This window comes from Felis catus, chromosome A1, assembly GCF_018350175.1.
Source record: "Felis catus isolate Fca126 chromosome A1, F.catus_Fca126_mat1.0, whole genome shotgun sequence".
NCBI classification, from domain to species: domain Eukaryota; kingdom Metazoa; phylum Chordata; class Mammalia; order Carnivora; family Felidae; genus Felis; species Felis catus.
The window spans coordinates 207,645,811-207,667,035 of NC_058368.1; the positions used below are offsets into that span (position 1 = coordinate 207,645,811).

Below are 21,225 nucleotides of genomic sequence, written 5' to 3' on the forward strand. Positions count from 1 at the left end.
TCTCTCTTTCTCTCTCAAAAATAAATAAATATTTAAAATTTTTAAATAATAATAATAATGATAATAATTAAGCTGAAAGACTGGCTAGAAGGCTTTAAGGTGAGAAACAATGTGGTTTGGACCAGAATTGCACAGTGGAAGAGAGAAGTAGATAAATTTGGAATGTTTCAGACGTAGCATTGATAGGAATTGCTCACGTATTGGGTGTAATGAGTCAGAAAAACAAAAGAGGAATATTTATTTATTTTGATAGAAAAAGAGAGAGAAAGAGAGAGAGAGAGGGAGAGAGAGAGAATCCTAAGCAGGCTCTTCATTGTCAGCGCAGAGCCCATTCAGGGGAGGACTCAGTCTCACCACTGTGAGATCATGACCTGAGCTGAAATGGAGAGTCACATGCTTAACTGACTGAGCCACCCAGGTGCCCCTGGAGTTTATCAATTCGATTTAGGGACTGTAAAACTTGGTACATATTGTTTGCTTAGAATAATTAAGCAAAGCATACAGAGAAGATCAATGAGGTGGAGAAATGTGTACATCCAACTGGTAAGCCTGACTGAGCTGTGGACAGTCAAGACAGTGTATTTCAATCTGAGGTCTTTGGACATTCTTAGAGATCCTTAAACTTAGAGATCTTAAATTTTCCATACAAAATTTTTAATTGGGTTTTTAGTCAAGTGAAAAACTAAAAAAATTAATAATAATATAAGCCTGGATTTACATTAATTTTCACTCAAGTACACTCTTATTTGCCTCAGACTAATGATAAAAGAACAAATGAAGGCCAAACAGTGTCACCATGAACTATAAAAACAAAGATTTCACAGTAGTTAGAAAAAGAAATATAGTGGGGAAGATTGAGTTATAACACAAGACAAAACTATAGCGACACTAAACTCAAAAGAATATTCCTAATTAGATCATTTTAATTAAAAATAGGATATCCTATTTTTAGGATTAATGTAAATGCAAATAGGATATGACAGGGCGCCTAGGGGGCTCAGTCAGTTAAGCATCCGACTCTTGATATCAGCCCAGGTTGTGAGATCTCTCATCGTGAGATTGAGCCCCTTGTCAGGCTCTCCGCTGAGCATGGATTCCCTCTCTCCCTCTCTCTCTGCTCCTCCCTTCAAATAAATAAACATTAAAAAATATTATATGAAGAAAATAGAATATGAATATGAACTAAAAAGTGGGTTTACTCAATGGTTAAACACATGCTAATAATTGCAAAGATTTATTAGCACCATAAAAAAGTTATACAAATACACCTAATTTAACTAAATTTTCCCTCACAGATCCATAATAAGGAAAGGGAATGAACATTAAACGAAGTGCCTACTGTGAGCTAGGTACTTGGGTAGGCACTTTTGTTAACTAACATAATTATCATAAATTATCGTGAAGTGGGATTTTTATCATTTTACAGATTAAACAGAGGCTCAGAACGATGAAGTCATTGAAAAATGGCTAAAAACGTCCAGTGGCAGACAGGTTATGAAGAGACAAGACTTCAGCTAGTCTACAGTGACAGCCACTGGGGGACAATTTGACAGGACTTTCGTGAATATAAAATGTGCAAGTCCCTCTATCTCAGCAACTCTACTTTTAGACATCTCTTCTAGAAAACCACTGCCACATATACACAGAAGCATGTTCGTGGATGTTCACTGCCCCCTTGTTAGTAGGCAAAGCGGAAAAGACTAAACAAACCATGGATTGTCCTGATCACACAACACACTGCCACAGTTACAAAGAATGACATAGGCCCAGTATATGTAATATGGTATTCAGAGTACAGTAATATTTGAGGTTTTAACTCAATATTGCTATGCATACATTCATAGGTGAGTAAATGCATAGAAAAAGTTCTGCAAAGATAAACAATAATTGCCTCTGGGAAGAAGAGCAGAATGGAGGGTGAGAGGTCATGTGAAATGTTACTTTATCTGTGCCGTAAAACTTTTTCCAGAAATGTTTAATATATTATTTGGGTAAATAAAAATACTTATTTTTTTTTTAAGAAAAGAAGGAAGAAAGAAAGTTGCATAAGACCATACCTCTAATAGGAGCTTCTCTATGACTTTTCTGGGTCTTCTATGTCTTTCTCTTCTCTAGGTCTTTTTTTTTAATGTTTATTTATTTTGAGAGAGAGAGAGAGAGAGAGAGAGAGAGAGAGAGAGAGAGAGTGCAAGCAGAGAGGGTGAGAGAGAGACTCACAAGCAGGCTCTGTCCTGACATGGGGCTCAAACTCAGGAACCATGCAATTATGACCTGAGCCAAAATCAAGAGTCAGATGCTCAACCGACTGAGCCACCCAGGTGCCCCCTTCTTTAGGTATGATTTATCATCTGATGCTTTTGTGCTCTTGACTCAGAATCCCACCTTTCTTTTCCCCAGGTGATCTTCCAAAAACAGCAATGACAATAATAGTCATTGTCATGGAAGAGGTAGGCATTCACTGAACCGAGTACCTTCTATTTACACCCACCTTCTACATAGTTGTGCTTTTTACAGTCACACGGGGTTATAGTCACATTTGTTTTTCCAATGCTTCTTCCTTTGGAGTCTCACCAGGACACCTGTTCTGTCCAGGAACTACAGGTGAAGCTTTTCCTTCTTTGTTGGCAGTTCTGTCCTCTTTCCTGAACTCCTATGCCTCTCTACCTGGTCTGACAATCCAATTTACCCCTTTCCAAATGCCATAGTTTTAGCAGGGAAAAAAAGGCTTCCTGGATGAACCTGTGATCAATTTCCCTTAATAAAAAACTTTTCTTTATGGCACTTCCTGTTTCTTAACTTACAAAGGTGATTTGTCACAAATTAATATAGCCTATAATTGTGCTTTGTTTGGTGTGCAGAATTTTTCCGATTTTTATTTGTTTTATTTATTTATTTTGTTTTGTTTACCTAGTTGCCAACATTCAGAAATTGGTAAACAGGAGACTTGTGCCCTGTCTCAATGGGGTGGCTACTGCGAGGCTCTAGCTCGTTGTAAATATGTGACGAATGAATCTAGATTTTTCTATGAAATCTTCCAAAGTCACATTTCCACCTCAGTGTGCACAAGCATGTTCCTACCTGCCTTCCAATGACAGTTGACCTTGAACCCCCTGTTTTAATTATTCCTCTATTTGCTCATATTCTAAAACTGTGATAGTGTCTCTGCAGCATCAAAATTTACTCCTTTTCTGCTCATAGATGTTATATATCTGGGTTATATTGATTTTATTTTCAAAGTATTAATTTCTCCAGAACATTCACTATCCCTTCAACATATAAAGTAGTTCACATGCAAATGTTTCTAAAACTTGAATTCTAGTACTTTCTTTGCTCCCAGGTAAGTTGTTCGTATACTTTTAAAACATCTTTTAGTATTTGAAGAAAAGAAATACAGTTCTTGTCTTCTGCTCAAATATGCTCTATCTCAGAGTAAGAAAGAGGCACTTGGTAAATTATGAGCATTTGACCAAAAAACCCATAAATCTTTCCTATATACTGACTTTTTAAATTATAACTTATAGTCTTTACAAAAAGGAAAGATTCAAAAGTCAGTAGTCTTCTGTCAAATTACCACCTAATAACTTGAATTTCATCTTATGAATAGAAAATAAAATCATTTATAAAAATAATTTACATTTGATATTTAATATATTACATTTGATATATGGTGACATATAACTATACGAATAATTATATAGACAACAAATGAATAGTCAACAAAGCTATTGGGGTAGTGAAGTTTTAAGAGTGAAAAAATATTCAGAGACCCTGAATGTTAGTTAGGTCTAACATAGAGAAGTTTTGAGATAATGAAGACTTTCTTTACTTATTTTTCTCTAATTGATGATCATATTGTTTTGATCTCTACTTCTTCACCTTCATCCAAATTTCTGCTTTGATTAACAATGTAAACACACATGTTTCAGTATTACTTTTCTTTCCATTTTGATGGACTATTCTAAGCCGGCCATGATTTTCTTGGCAGCTTGCTTTCAAAGTAAAGTGTTTCTTACTAATATAGTTACAGTGCTTTGTTTTCAACTACATTGGTTTTCAAAATTTCCCATCCACTATGGGTTTACAAATCCTTTGAAGATAAGAACAGATGACTTTGAATTAGGGCAAGGAGAAATTCGGTAAAATGAGGTGTTCTAAGCCTGTGACCCAGAAGTTTCAAGTCCTGCCTTTGAAGGCTGCTGGGGATCTTGTCAAAAATTTTAAGATAATTTAACATAAATGGCAATATCTACTTATATGTCTGTATTGTAAATGATATTCTATATGAGAGCAAATGCCAATCATGAAAGAGATAATGTTCTTTCTCAACAATTCATCTAAATAGAATGCTATGTATACCTCTAACATATATAAAGGAGACACAAATATACACACACACAAATAGGATGTCATATAAGCATTTGAAAAGATCCTTAGCCTCACTCAAAAACATAGAATGCAAGTTAAAATTTTACACCATTTTTTTTACTCCCCAGAAATTGTTAAAGACTAAAAAAGCATGATAATGCACAGTGTTAGTGAGGTTATGGTAAAATCAGTATTCTCCTCTTGAGCTAGAAGACAAATGAATTGTAAAATCTCACTAAATAGCATTATTTACCAAATTATTTTAATGTTTGCTTTTTTTGACCCACCAATTCCACTTTCTAAGAATTGATGTTACAGATGTATTTATGCTTGTGGGCAAAGACACGGGTACAAGAATAATTTTATAATAGTAATTATCTAATAATCCAAAAATATGGAAGAATAAGAAACAACCTAGAGTCCCTCCAATGGTCAGACAACTCTACTCTGGGCATATATCCAAGAGAAATGAAAACGTATGTCTACAAAAGATGTGTACAAGAAGGTTCATACCAGCATGATTTATAGTAGCTACAAAGTGGAAAAAGCTCAAATGCCCACCATTGACGAATAGATAAATAGATGTGGCACCCATGCAGTAGGCTTTTCTTCAGCTATAAAAAAGAATAAAGTATCGGTATCTGCTACAACACGATTGAACTCCAAAAATAACTTAGTGAAAGAAACCAGTCACAAGAGACCACATATTGTATGATTCTATTAATTTGAAATGGCCAGAGTAGACAAATCTAAAGAGACCAAAAGTAAATTATTGGTTGCCTACAGCAGGAGTAGGAGGGCAGGGACAGGGATCAGCTGCTAATAGGTTACAGGGCTTATTTTTGTGGTGATTCGTATGTTCTAAAATTAGGTTATGGTGACGGTTGCACAACTATAATATACAAATACCATTGAATTGTAGACTTTAAACTAGTATGTTTATTGAATTATACCTCAATAAAGTTATTTTTTTTAATAACCTAAATTTCCATCAATAAGGTGACTGGTCAAATAAATGATGGTAAACCTATGCAACAAAGAGCTCCATAGCTATGGGGGGAAATTTGGTTTCCTTATATATAGAATAATCTCTTTTTTAAATGAAGAAAACAAAATATAGAATAACATGTACCATGGTCCCATTTGTATAAGAAAAAAAATGGAGTATTTCTTGAAAAATGTACATTTCTTAAAAGACTGGTAACAGTTGTCTTTAGGGTGGAGACTGGGAGACAGGATCTAGAATGTGAGATTTCTTTTCAACAGTCCCTCTTCTATTTTCTTAAATGATTTGCCATGTATATATCTATTTTACAATAAACTATTTTAAATCAGTTTTTTCTTTTTTTTTAATTTTTAATGTTTATTTATTTTTGAAAGAGAGAGAGAGAGAGAGAGAGAAACAGAGCGTGAGTGGGGGAGGAGCAGAGAGACGGAGACACAGAATCCGAAGCAGGCTCCAGGCTCTGAGCTGTCAGCACAGAGCCCAATGCAGGGCTCAAACCCACAAACCACAAGATCGTGATCTGAACCAAAGTCAGATGCCTAACAGACTAAGCCACCCAGGTGCCCCAAATTATTATTTGTTTTTTCTAAAGGGAAAAGAGTAAAGGAAAAAGAATGTCCAAATCAGTAGAACATTAAATGCCCTGCCAAGTAAATAGACACAGAGTGTTGGGTACACAAAGATGTTGACAATGGAGACCCACCCTCAGAAGTTCACTGTGGAACCAGGAAAAACAAATAGATACAGAGATACATAGATACACAGATGATAAACTTTGGGAATTTTAAAGACAATAAAATTAATGTAAGAAACCACCTGTGCGTGCTCTGTGTACAAATGGAGAGCTCTCTGAGCGACATTAGGTTGCATCAGTGTTAACACTATAGAAGGGCAGTGCAACCACACTACATTTAAAAGGGCAGGTGGCCTTTCAAAAGCTTTCTTTCCACAAAATGGTCAGATGTATGGCAATTAGCATGTGGTTTCAGGCAAAAATGGTAGTTTAGAAAACTTTTTTCTTAAGTAGGCTTCACTCCCGGTGTGAAACCCAGTGCAGGGCTTGACTCATGACCCTGAGATCAAGAGTCAGATGCTTAACTGACTGAGCCACCCAGGCACCCCTAGAAAACTTTTTTTTTAGTTGTTAGAGTATGATTATCCTATTCTGTCTACACAGATGGAAACAAATGTGCCCTCAAACGTGTAAGAAGAGCCTATCCCATATAGAACAAACACAACAGTTGCAGGTTCTAGGATAATTCATAAGTAGAACACCTGTTATTTTCTGGACAGGTACACCTTTATAATGTGTATAATAATTCCTCATTCTCATAGCCATCCTGCAAGTTAGGAATCTGTAGTCTCAATTCAACAGGCAAGGAATAGAAAACCCAAAGAAGCAAAATAAGTCATCCCGTGTAACACAACTAGTGCTGATTGGGATTGGTAGTCAAACCCAAGTTTGAATGACCCCAGCACAACTATTCCCTCTACCAGACCATTTCTCTTCCCATGTTGAAAATTGCTTCTGGCGTGTTTAGGAATCAGGACAGTGAGGGGCACCTAGGTGGCTCAGTCGGTTGGGCCTCTGACTTCAGCTCAGGTCATGATCTCTCACTCTGTGAGTTGGAGCCCTGCCTCGGGCTCTGAGGTTACACCTCAGAGGCTAGAACCTGCTTCTGATTCTGTGTCTCCCTCGCTCTCTCTCTGCTCCTCCCCCTCTTGTACTCAGTCTCTCCTTCTCTCTTTCTCTCAAAAATAAATAAATATTTTTAAAAAAAAATTTTTTAAAGGAACCAGGAAAGTGAAAGTAATGTTTGTTAGTTTGTTTGGGTACCTAATTCAATGGTTCTAAGGATTTAAAGTTAAACTTCCTGATGTTTCATTCATTCTAAGATATCCTAACAGAACCAGGACTGGCATGATAGGTTTGGGGAAAGGGTGTTTTGTTTTGTTTACAGCTGAGGTGGCTAGACTGCAGTGTATCAATGAGGTAGCCATCTCAAGTAAGAGCTAAAAAGAGTAGGAACATTCATTGAGCGTTACAGTGTGGTCAGGTGCTTTTGCAAGGTGGGTGTATATGACTCCTTCACTGATGAGAAAATAAAGACTTGGAGAAATTAAGCAACTTACTCAAGGCCTCAGATTGAGTAATAAGCAATTGAAGGTTTTCATAAGTGTGGTGAATCTGAACTCAAACCCACACCTCCCCAAACCTGTTCATTCTTTGTCCTGTCATGAAGCCACCCAAGCAAAATAAAGATAGAGAAGTGGCCGATGGAGACTTTTTTCCAGGGAGTTTGGCTATAAAGGGAAGAAGGAAAAACAGCTGGTAGTAGAATGGAGGACAAGGATAAGAGAGGCTATTGTGTTTCTTTGGAGTAGACAAGATTGACCCTGTTTAAGATGAAAAGTCCTCCTTAAAGGTTGAAACACACAGTCCAGAGCACATAGTAAGTGCTTACTAAATGGTTGTACTCAGTGCCAGTGAAGGAGTGAATAATCAACAGAACAGGGTCTAGAAGGACGGGGGCAGTGATAAGAGCCAAGAATGCCCGTTAATATTAGTAAGAAAGATTGACATTTTTCCAGAGAACCAGGGGCAAAAAAAAAAAAAAAAAAAAAAAAATGAGAGTGAGCAGAATATAAGGAGGTTCTAAAAAGTTAAAATGAAGGATGAGTAGGGAGGGCCAGTTAGAGTGCTTTGCCTATTCTTAGTAAAATAAAAAGTAAAGTTATCTGTGGTGAAAGAGGAAGGCATGGGTGAGGTCCAGGAATGTGGGGAGCGTTGAAACAGCCATTATGGTAAATGTGATAAGATCTCAGTGATATTTGGTCCTGAGAAAGTTCCTGTTCAGTTAGGTATAAATGAATGTGCTTCGGCATGCAGCTGCTAGGGGTTCCATTAAATGTGCACCTAGTATTGTACAAATTACCTAGTTTAGAGTTTGCCAGTTCGGACTCTAGAAATACCAAAGAGCTGCTAGCGCTCTTCTTCCCTCTTGGGTGGGCAGTAGCTATGTGCCTGCCCAGGCCCAAAGAAAATAAAAGTCTAGATTCTGAGTTGCCAGTCCAATGGCTAAATCCTGGGGCAGGCATGTCATAATTCCCAAATAAATAAATGATGAACTTTATAAAGGATTTCAAAGTATGCTAAGTCAAGGTAACTTGGTAATGATTTTATTTACAGGACCCCTCATCCTTGTGGGACCATCTTTTACATTTATACAATACTTTGGGCTTTTCAAGATACTTTCATGCCTATCAGCTCATTAACCCTTAAACCCTTGTGAAGTAGTTGAGATCCTATTACTGCCACCCAACAGATGGAAAAACTAATTCAATGCAGAGGTTCATTAACTGATTTGCCAAAGACAAAGAGCTCTTTGGTGATGGAGCTGGTGGTAAAATCAAAGTTTTTTAATACCTGGCCCAATTCAAGACATCCCAAGAAAAACAAAGTTAAAAATACCTGGTCTAGGGTCAGGGTTTGGGTGCAATTGCAGGCCCCCAAGTATGATGCAGTGTCCTTGGTTTTGTAAAGGAATCCATAGATTAAAAAGAGAATCAAGAACCACAACGCTACATGCTCCTCAGACCCCATGGGACATGAAGGCAATAGGTACCTTCTTAGTCAAAAGTCATAAATGTCAAAATCTCTGGGGTAGATTTCCTGAGACTTCATACATCTTCGTATTATAAGAGTATTGTCACAATATCTAGAAGCAGTATTTCGTTCGCAAAAAAACTGCGAAGTGTAAAGTTTGTATACTTTTGTTTGTTCCATTCTCCATAATAGGAGGACACTGCCACCCTCACTATGTCTTTTGTTAATTACCCCCTCACCTTCTCCCTATCCCATTTTTCTTCCCCCTCAGTTCTGTTTTTTGTTTGCTAGTTTTGAGAGTTTTAGATCCTGACAAAATGTCACCCCTTTGGGCAGCCTGTGTTTCAGTGAATCTGGAGCATTCAGGGCAGAACCAGAGAACCCTGTGCACCACTGACTCACGGAGGGCCTAGTCATTTCTTCCTGGTAAAATGGTGCTGGCGTTCCAACCATTAGGCACACACTCAGGCCTACCTGAGCAGGGGCGTTTGACTTGTGCAAGGCTTCTTCTCAGGTTCCAAAATTAAACAAGATGAGAATTTGAATCAGAGGTTGATAACCTCAGGTTTGTTGTGTCCCTCTCTCTCTGTTCCTCCCCCACTTGCACTCTGTCTCTCTCTCAAAAATAAATAGATTAAAAAAAATTTTTTTAATTAAAAAAAGAATTTCATTATTAAAATTATTACATCTCTGGTGAAAGTTCAAAGGTTACAGCAAGATGCCAGTCAAGCTCCCACTTGACATTTTAGCAAAATGCCCCATATCTCCTTCTTGAAGCCTTAAGCTACTCCCAAAATGTCCAGGAACACAGTTCTGGGGATTCTGAGTTGGGATGAGAGTGGGCAGTAGGTTGCAAATTCACCTGATTAGTTTAATTTCCACTGAGTCATTCTGAACTGTCCAGGAGAGCAGCTCTGCCCACTCCTAGGAGGCCCATATCCCTGCACAATCCTATCATTCTTTGAGGAATTCCAAATGGTCTTGTCAGATCTAGTATTTTAAAACCACAGATCACCCAGGCAACAAACACTCCTGAGCCTTCAGGGATAAGACCCATAGTAGATCATTTTGGGGTGTTATCTCTCAGCTTACATCCTTAATTTTTTTTGTTTGTTTGTTTTTGTTTTTGTTTTTGAGAGACAGCGAGCATGAGCAGGGGAGGGAAAGAGAGAGAGAGCGAGAGAGAGAGAATTCCAAGCAGGCTCCACATTGTCAGCACAGAGCTTGGTGCAAGGCTCAGTCTCATGAACCGTGAGATCATGACCTGAGCCAAAATCAAAAGTCAAAGACTTAACTGACTGGGACACCCAGGCACCCAGTATCCTTAATTCTTAATGCACACTAAACTCTAAACTGGTCTTTTCCTTTATTTTATTTATTTCATATCTTCTAAGTCCTTTTATGACCTTATTTTGAATTCCTCATTTCCATTTCTTGGGACTTTTTCCTTGCTAGCCTGTGTCAGTCATCCATCTTTGGGGGCCCATCTTCCACTAGCTCTTGAATGTCCACTTTCCTGCTATCTGGTTTCCAGAATCAAATTCTGGTATAAATTATAAACTTAGCATCTAAAGCACCCAAATATGTGAGTATATGCTCCAGAATTACTTTACATTTTCCAGAGTTAGTTCTGCCCTACACGAAACTGAAAATAGTTGTACAAAATCACACTATGAGGAAAGGTATCAGTCAGAAAAGCTAGACTTACACTCAGATCTTTGGAAAGTATGTGAATACGTGCATTGGAACTTACCAGTAATGTCTACTTCCTTTCCTTGAGGAGCCACAGAACATAGCAGAAAGGGTGTAGACAGCATAGAAATTGACTAAAGTTCAAATTCTGGCTTCATTTAAACCCTACTTCTGTTGCTTCCAAACTCTCTGAACATGCGTAGTTTTCTTAACTTTTGAATGGAGACTAGAGAAGAACCCCATTGATTTATTGTAAAGATTGAATAAGATTAAATATGTAAAATGTCTAGAATGTGCTGGGTCAAAAAAAAAATGATTACTTAGTGTTGTTGTCATCAGTCTCAGAAATGGCCTATAGATTTCTTTTTTCTGTTTCCTCTTTACTTATTTTATTATAATTCAATACCCACCCTCTGCTTTCTGTCACAACAGACTAGATTTTTGCTTTTGAGAATTCCAATATCATTAATTACCTCTTAGCATACTTTAAAAGTCCAGAAAGAGATTTCAAAGCCAACCATACATTAAGGTAAGCCTCCTGTTGTTGTTGTTTTTCCCAGAAAAACAAAGATGCTTTTCCTTAGAATTATTTTGTATACATGCAAATATATCCCTTGTAGGATTTGAAAGTGACCGCAGATTTTGCAAAGCAAAATGTTTCACTGCTAAATACTAGTGTAATATGGGAAGACTTTAGTTTAGGTTCCCCCAAGTTTGATGAGGAGCAGAACACTTGAATAATTAATTTAGTGCCTCATTAAGCCTTTCAAATTATCTCTGGCAATTTTCCAAAGGTAATTTTTAAAAAATCCAACCAGTCCCTCTCTGTCTCTCAGGGGCACTTTGCTCCAGTTCCGCCACTTCCTCAGTCAAACCCTTCCCTGGCGGTGGTTAGAGGGCAATGCCAGAGGCCCTCCCTGAAGGTCCAAGTCCAGGGGGAAGCCAGCACACCCCTTTCTGGGTAGCTCAAGTTATTATCACTAAGGAAAGGAGAATAGATGCCAAGCAAGCAGAAGGTCAGGGGCCCGTCACAGACGCCCCACCAGAAAGTCTCAGAAGCCTGTGCAAAAATGAAAAAGTAGTACATGGGTTTTGGGGTAAGTCACGTTTTAGTGTTTCCAGTGCATTATTCCCCGAACCATGTCTATAACTTCTTACCTCCAAGCCTTAGATCACTTTCAGATGGTAATGCCCCCAGCTCGTCAAAATCTTTTCCATGAAAAGATAAGTCACAAATGGATGAAAAACATTTTTCTTCTTTTTAGACAACAGCTTATTAATTTCCACCTATAGTGGCTTATTCTCCGTGCGTACAACTTTCAAATCACTTATGAATCAATCAAACCATATTATTTATAAATTGAAATGTCATTTTCATCTGTGAAATTCACTAGAATTTTTTTAATTTTTTTTAATGTTTATTTACTTATGAGAGAGAGTGAGAGACAGAGTACAAGTTGGGGAGGGGCAGAGAGAAGGAGACACAGAATCTGAAGTAGGCTCCAGGCTCTGAGCGGTCAGCACAGAGCCTGACGCAGGGGCTCAAACTCATGAACCGTGAGATCATGACGGGAGCTGAAGTTAGTTGCTTAACCGACTGAGTCACCCAGGCGCCCCAAATTCACTAGAATTTTTAATGTTTATTCTATGATAAAAGAGTCATTTCAAGTCAGTAAGTAATAGCCCATTAGATAAATGGTGATGAGACATTTGGTAAATGATTTAAGAGCAACAGCAGTAGCAACAAAACCCGTAAAACTAGATCCCAACCTCACACCTAACTCCTAACCCCAAAATAAATTCTTCATAGTTTCAAAGAGTTGAATGTTAAAAAATGAGTCCAAAGAGAAGTAGAAAACAATGTAAGGTTGGTAATTATGTGTTCTTGTGGCGTCTGACTGGCTCAGTCAGTGGAGCGTGCAACTCTTGATCTCTGGGTTGTAAGTTCGAGCCCCACATTGGGCATAGAGATTGCTTAAAAATAAAATCCTTAAAAGTAAAATAAAAAATAATTATGTATTCTCAGGGCAGGGATGGCATTCTTAAACATAACTCTAGTGATAGAAGTTATATATAAAAGAATTTACTCATTGAATTAGAGAAAAGGCAGTAAGTCTTATATATCAAAAAAGTTTAACTTTACTGATTACAAAAATGGGATGGAAAAATATTTCTAACATAAATAGAATCAGTTGGAAAATTTTATTTATCAGATTTGCAGGGGAACTAATTCTCTCTACCAACCAAAGAAGCTTTTTATATGTCATTTAAAACCCTGCCATTAGCCCTTTAAGGTAATTTACAGTGAAGTACTATATTTCCTTCAAAGGTTTGGAAGACTTTTGGTTTTATTGGTTGAGGCATAGTTTGGTTTATGTTTTGTGGTTTGTTTGGTTGTTTGTTTTACTTTTTGTTGTTGGGAGTTTTTTGGTATGAATAGGCAGAAGCAGGAGCCATAGCAGCCTGATTCTTATATTGTTTGTCCATATAAGTGGCAAAAAGATTAATACCCTGAATAAAGAGGTTCTACTAGCCACTAAGAAAAAGCAAATACTATTCTGAAAATAGGCAAAGTGGGGCACCTGGGCGGCTCAGTCGGTTAAGCTTCTATCTTTGGCTCAGGTCATGATTTCACAGTTCGTGGGTTCGACCTCCCCATCAGGCTCTCTGCTGTCAGCACAGAGCCTGCTTAAGATCCTCTGTCCCCTTCTCTCTCTCCTCCTCCCCCGCTCCTACTCTCTGTCTCTCTCAAAAAATAAACATTAAAACATTTTTAATAAAATAAAAACAGCCAAAGGATTTGAGAAGATAATACAATTAAAATGAAAAATGGTTATAAAAATGAAAAGATGGACCTCAAAGACATGTAAAATTAAAGGAAAACATTTTTCAAGAATGCATCCCCCTTTCCTCTCAAAAAAATTGCCCCAAAATTAGGAGGACAAGAAAAACAAACTGCATATTTTGGGAAACTAGGCAACATACATAATTCCAATGCATAATGTATAAAATCAGAAAGGGTCAATGCAAATTGGGGAGATACAGAGACATTCTATTCATGATATAGCCACAAGAACCTACGAATTATTTAGGAATAAGCATGATATGCTGGTAAATTTTTAACTAGTTCTCTAAGAAAAGGTGTGGTGTAATGTTTATATACATACATGTATTAATTTTTTTGGTATTAAAGATGCATGGCACGTAATATATAAATAAGAATAAGTTATACAATATTCTTTATTGAGAATTCCATATGGCCAATTGTTGATTTTTGCCAATCTCTTGTACCTGTAGCCAACCTATGGTTGACATTAAGCAATGAGTGTAGTTCCAACCTGAATGTTGATTATTGTTTTCATTTATGTTAACAAGATGAATGAGAAACAAAGATATTATGTCAGAAGTTCACTCATTTGTCAACGATGTGAGTGAATATTTTGCTGAATTTGTATACTAGCTTTCAAATACTGGAAAATATTTCTTTTTTTTTTTTTTTTCAACGTTTATTTATTTTTGGGACAGAGAGAGACAGAGCATGAACGGGGGAGGGGCAGAGAGAGAGGGAGACACAGAATCGGAAACAGGCTCCAGGCTCTGAGCCATCAGCCCAGAGCCTAACTCGGGGCTCGAACTCGCGGACCGCGAGATCGTGACCTGGCTGAAGTCGGACGCTTAACTGACTGCACCACCCAGGCGCCCCGGAAAATATTTCTTGAATGTTTTATGCTATTTACCATGTAATAGGTATAGAAACAACACGCTTTTAAGTGTAATCTGCATGATAAGCATTTCCTCCATCACTTTCTTATACCTAATAATCAACAAAACAATAATGAAAGTTATAGTTCTTGTTTATTTCCACGACCTAGCTACTCCCATTATGCCCAAGTTCAATCTATCATAGTGAGGTCACTGAATGCAGAGTAGGGAAGAGATGCCAACAGTATACCATTAGATAGTCTTTCCACCGTTTATTAGCACTTCTCATAATTTTATATGTGTTTACTTATCTATCTTCTCAAATCCGTAAGAGCAGAAATGTGCGGCTGCTTTTTCCTCCATTGTATCCTAGTGCCTAGAACAGAGTTTGACACACAGTAAACATTCAATAAATATTTGTTGAATAAAAAAAAAAATGTTCAACTTACTATATGCCAGGTACTGTCCTAAGTGCTTTATGTGTATTAAGTCTAACATCCTCACCGCAACCCTATGAGGGGGCACTATTATGATCTTCATTTTACAGATGAAACCAGAAGTGACTTACCCAAGTCACCCAGCAGGTAAGTGGTGGAGCCAGAACTTAAACCTGAGCACTTTGGCTCCAGATCTTGGACCCTTTTGAGAGATGCATTCTCTCAATGCATCAGAGCCATGACGCTGGCAAAGAGACATCTCCGAATGTCAGATATGTGGCAGACTTTACAAGCAACCACGGCACATTAGAGCAAGCGGACAGGGATGATAGTTATGCTGGAACCGATTCATTATCTGACAGGTTCGGTTTTGTAGGAAATCTTTAAAGACATTTTACAGCACTGTTGGAAATTGTGGGAAGTAAGAAAAATCTTTGTAAATGACGAAGTAAGACAGCTGTTAACTCCAGGAAAAGAGTAAGTTGAATGAGTAAGTAAATGCAATTAGAGTACCCTACTTGATTCAGAGAAGCACAATATTTACCTAGTCATGATAATGAAAACCATGAACATGGATTTAATCAAAAGAAAAAAAAGTTATGCTTTTGCTACGTTGGAAAAGGAAAGGGAGGAGGGAAAATACCTACATCTAGCAAATCGAAAGTCAATAATTTTTTCAAGCAGTAGCTATGTGTATCTGTGTGTGTGTGTGTCTGTATATGAAGGCAAATGCAAAAGAAACATCTAAAATGTTGGAATTTTTGGTATTTGATATTGATATTTTGATAAAATGAAATTAAAGCAAAAGGTAGAAGTTTTCCATACTATTGTCAAGTTCAAAACATATGATGCCAGTGTTGGCAAAAACATGTGAAAATCAGCACTTTCCTATACTAAGTGATGGAGCCAGCAGTTGGTATCACTCCAGAAAATAATTTGTATTTTGTATCAAAAGTCTTTAAAAAAGTTTTTTGACCCAGCATTTCCACTTAACGGAACCCATTCTAAGAAAAAACTTTAAATATGTGCAAAGACTAAGCCATTTTTTATTATAGCAAAAAAGAAAGGAATTAATGCAAATATCCAATATTAGAGCCTTAGTGTGTTTTTTTTAAATCATGGTAGAGTTGCATAAAGAAAAATTGTCTAGTTACTAAAAATCATATTGTAATTATATTAACCTGGAATTATATTTATGAACAATGAGAAAAATGTTAAACTGATAACAAAATACCAAAATGGTCCCATTTTGCTCCTCTGCCATAAAGGTATGTGTTTACACTAAAATGTTTTAAAATACATGGAACTCAGTAGCTATTGCTGGGTGATGAGTTTATGGGTGATTTATATGTGTTTGATTTTGCTTGTCTTTATATTATAACCTCTACTATATATATGATTTACTTGTGAGATTGTTTAATAAACTTCAATATTGAGAAATCACACCTGAAACAAAATACATCTTCTCATTAATGATTCAAGGAAATCTTTGAAAACAAGTAAGAATGTGTTACCAGTATCAGACACAAAAACTAAACGTCTTTCGTCTAAAATAATGAGTCTGATGAAAAACCATCTACATGTTTTAAATCATAAAGAATGTCATATTAAAGTTGATGTAGGCTTCTTCATAAAGTCCAGAATATTAAAACTAAAAGTTACAAAAGTTTCAAAAAAGTAAGATTCTTTTTTTGTTTTGTTTTGTTTCACTTTTCATTATGAAATTTGTCACCCATATACTCAATACCTAGATTTAACAATTGTTAAGCTTTTCCTAAGTGAAGTAGAGAAAGTCCTTTTAATAATGGGAATTAAAGAAGTTATCTATCTCAAAAAAAAAAAAGAAATATTTATCAGTATCACTAGTCATTATGGAAATGCAAATCAAAAGCACAATGAGATATCACCTCACACATGTTAGGATATCTATTATCAAAAAGACAAGATATAACAAATGCCAGGAAGTGGAGCAAAGGGAACACTTGTCTACACGGTCGGGAATATAAACTGGCACAGCCACTATGGAAACCAGTATCGACTTTCCTCAGTGAATTAAAAGTAGAACTGCATATGATCCAGCAATCCCACTTCCGGGTATATATCTAAAAGCCACAAAATAATTATCTTGAAGACATATCTGTATTCTCATATTTATAGCAATATGATTCACAACAGCCAAGGAATGGATACGACGTAAGTGTCCGTCAATGGATGAGTGGATAAGGAAAATGTGGTAGATATATAAAGTGGAATCTTATTCCACTTAAAAAAAAGAAGGAAATCATGTCATTTGTGACAACATGGATGAATCTGAAGGGCATTACGGTAGTGAAATAAGCCAGAAAGCCAGACAAGGACAAAGCTCACATGGTATCGCTGATATGTGTAATCTAAACAAAACAAAACAAAACAAAAAGTCAAGCTCATAGAAACAGAGAGTAGAAAAGTGGTTTTCAGAGGCTAGGGTGGGGGAACTAGGAAGAGGTTGCTCAAAGGGTACAAACTTTCAGTTATAAGATGTGTAAGTTCTGAAGATCTAAAGTAAAGCATGGTGACTATAGTTAACACTGTATTGTATAACTGAAATTTGTGAAGAGAGTAGAACTTAAGTGTTCTCACCCTCTGCCCCCCAAAAAGATAAACATGTTAGATGATGGATGTGTTCATTAACTCAATGGGGAAAACCCTTCAAAATAGATACATATATCAAATCATCCTCTTACATACATTACATATCTGATAATTTTACTTGTGAATTATACCTCAATAAATCTGAAAAAAATAGAAAATTTAAACACCACATTCTGTGGTACTTAGAATATTAGATTCTTTAAAGCACTAATTCAACCTAGGATGCATTTCTTTCGTTTTTATATTTAAGATCTTCATTTCTGCATACTCAGAATAGCCGGCTCTTGTGTTTTGAAGATTTATCTTAATTCATGGTGTTTTTTTCCTCTGCTTCTTAGGTACCAACAAAGGCCAAATGTGTTACTCAACTACTTCCCTCCCACCACCTCCACCATCCCAGCCAGCCAGCCAACCACCATTGCCAGCATCTCACCCAACACAACCGCCAGTCCCAAGTCTACCTCCCAGAAACATTAAGCCACCTTTAGATCTAAAGTAAGCAAAGATTATTTTGCCATTTCTTTGTCGGTCTCTTGCCATAGATTTTCAAACTATGCTTGGCTGAACGCTGAGAGTTCCATGGTAAACTGCGCGGGCCACACATGTGAGCAGATGGAAGGAGAAGGAAGGGCTGAGCAGGCTGCTCTCATACCCCCACTTCCTTGAGCAACTCTTGTTTTATCTGTTTTTACCGTGGTTTTTTTTTTTTTCCTTAGGAGTTCATTTGAAAAAAAATTCCAGCGCCTTTTTAAAAGTTTTGAAACATTCCTCAGGTTAGCACTACAACTATCTCTTCCACCATCACCATCACTGCCCCCACCATCACCACCACCACCACCATCATCATCACCAGCACCACCACCACCATCCTTAAAGTCACCACCATTATCATCACCACCATCAAATCGCCACCAGCATTACCATTATCATCATTACTGCCGCCATCATCACCACTATGGCCATTATCACCACCATCACCACCACAGCATTATCGACACCGTCACCACTATTGTCACGAGCACCAGCACCACAATTCACTGACTACTTATGACTTGTTAGGAACTTTATGTATATACGTGAAAAATGTTTTCCTCATTTCACAGATGAAGAAATGGGAATTTACAGAGGTTGAGTAACTTCTCCAAGATCACATGGGAACGTAGAGTAGAAATTTGAGGCAAGGTCAGTCTAAGTCCAAAGTAAACGTGTGCTTTTAACCACTCTGCTAAATAACCTCTTTAAGCAAAAAGCGCAGCTTTTCTCTCAAGCTTCAGATTTTTGGCAGTGTGTTTAAAAACTAAGAAACTTTTATTCAAGCCCACTCCTGCTTTTCTTAGATGGTGCTTTCTAGAAATGTCAAGACTGTATGGGTTGCTATGCACAAGTTTTTTATCCATGATTGACCAGAAGAGCTGGTTGAGGAAAAAGCAAACAGAAAGTTGGACTAGAATGAATGCTGTTTTAAAAGGAAATAATTGGATAACGGCAAGTATAAATCCTTATGGCAAGTTAGACTGTATCTTCCTTTTCATCTTCTAGAAAATTGCTTTACTTCGTTCTCCTTGAACACAAATAAGCAATATCCCAAAATATTTGGCAACAGTTTATTTTTCCTCCACTTCAATTCTTTACCAGACTGATGTTCTTTACATTTAATGTACTTAATATTTGTAATCCATATCATAGAATCTGTTAATAATGTCTTTATATTGAAAGTACTTCATATCCATAATCTATATAATAGAATCTGTCAATATCGATGCCTGATTGCCAGCTTTCCTTTACTGATGATCATAGTTTAGAGCAGGGGTTGAAAATACATCTGTCATAGGTAGCCACCACTATGTTTCACTTTATTGTGTTTGTTTGGAGTATAAATGCAGAAACTAGAAAGTGTTAGAGCAGCATAGTGGCTATTATCTTATTTGTGGCCCGCAATATGCATTTATATCGACTTCGTGGCCTTCGTGGCCTTCCAGGCATTTGATTTTAAGAATTCTAGTTGAAAGACTCTAATACCCCATGATATCTTGCTACCAAATAAGGGTTTAAGCCATCTGCCTACTAACATGTAAATGCTAAATAAATATTTGATTAGTTAAAACAACTAATTAACATGTGCTCTTACATACACTTGACTTCTATAATTATTTTGCTTTCACATGTATTAAATTCCATTTCTTGGAGTGCCTGAATGGCTCATCACTTAAGCATCTGACTCTTAATTTTGGCTCAGGTCATGATCTCACACTTGGGAGGTAGAACCCTGTGTTGGGCTCTGTGCTGAGCATGCAGCCTGCTTAGGATTCTCTCTCTCTCTCTCTCTCTCTCTCTCTCTCTCTCTCACCCTCACTCCCTCTCTCAAAAAATAAGTAAATAAATAAAATTCTGTTTCTTTTCCCTAATTTTTTTTCCTAGTCTGGTAAATGTAATCCATTAAATCATGATCTTAGTACATTTGAATATTATTATGTGACCTATCCCAGTTACTGGCTTCAGTTGTATCCAATTCTAGTGAGAAATTTTAATAAATACCCTAAGCATGAATCCCTGAAAATATATAAGACATGAAGATGGATAATTATGTGATTGAAGAAACTGTGGAGAAGAGGAGTATTCAGCACTATTCTTGCTATATGGGGAGTTACCAAGACCACCATATATTTGATGATTCGTTTAAAGGATGCAGAGGACTAGCAAATAGTAGTACTCATGGCTAAGATTAATCACAGTGACACTGTCCTTCTGTGCCTGGGAGGGACATGCTGAGATTTCTCCTTTCTCCAGCTTTGCAAATGTGTAATGCTGCTTCCCAGGCAGCCCAGTAGAGACAAATTTTTATTGAGAGTTGGTCACATAGACACCTTTTGCCTATTCACTACCAAAATACCAGACTTCTAGAAGGAGAGGAGGTTTTCACCCTAAGTCACATTGTCTATACAGTGTAGGCACAACAAATCACTCTTATCAATTAGGCAATTTTTCATATCAGTGTAGGGAATATTTTTTTTTAATTTTTTTTTTCAACGTTTATTTATTTTGGGGACAGAGAGAGACAGAGCATGAACGGGGGAGGGGCAGAGAGAGAGGGAGACACAGAATCGGAAACAGGCTCCAGGCTCCGAGCCATCAGCCCAGAGCCTGACGCGGGGCTCGAACTCACGGACCGCGAGATCGTGACCTGGCTGAAGTCGGACGCTTAACCGACTGCGCCACCCAGGCGCCCCAGTGTAGGGAATTTTTTAGAAGCTGAATTCCCAGATGCAAGCCAAGGGCCAATCATGGTGTCAGATTCTTCTAAAATGAGTAGCTTCAGACTTGCGATATTCTTTTTGGCATACCTACTCCAGAATCCATACCTACTCCAGAATCCATTTTGATGTGGTGGGAAATAAAAAGTTGTTTACAGAAGAAAGGATTTCAAGAATAGTCCTATAGCCTGTACTGCAAATTTATAAGAATGCTCGTCAATTTCTCAGGTTTTTCAGGAAATTCTTGAAAAAGTTGAAAGGGGTCTTCCAACCAACAAGACTCAAATTTTTTTCTTGTAATACTGTTTGCATCAGAAATTAGCAAAATCCACCAATTGTAATAAGCTTTACCTCATCCCTATTAAGAACTCCTAATTAGAAAGTTGGATTCATCTAAGAGTTCCTGACTCCACAAAGTGCATACACTCAGGAGAAAGATGAAGAGAAACAAGAGTCTTCTTGGATGTTATACTGCCTAGACAAACAGTTATTGGGGAATCTGAAAGTTAATTGTCAGATGGAGAGATTAGAGTG

General features: G+C 37.3%; 1 protein-coding gene across 3 annotated transcripts in view; it reads left to right on the forward strand.

Annotated features, from left to right (window-relative positions):
- FYB1 (FYN binding protein 1) overlaps nucleotides 1-21,225 on the forward strand; it is a 163,198-nt gene that overhangs the window by 93,156 nt on the left and 48,817 nt on the right. For all 3 annotated transcript variants that reach the window (XM_045037898.1, XM_011286424.3, XM_045037901.1), the window contains exon 3: nucleotides 17,779-17,935. In XM_045037898.1, the coding sequence (XP_044893833.1) occupies nucleotides 17,779-17,935 (157 nt within the window). The remainder of the gene's footprint in view (nucleotides 1-17,778; nucleotides 17,936-21,225) is intronic.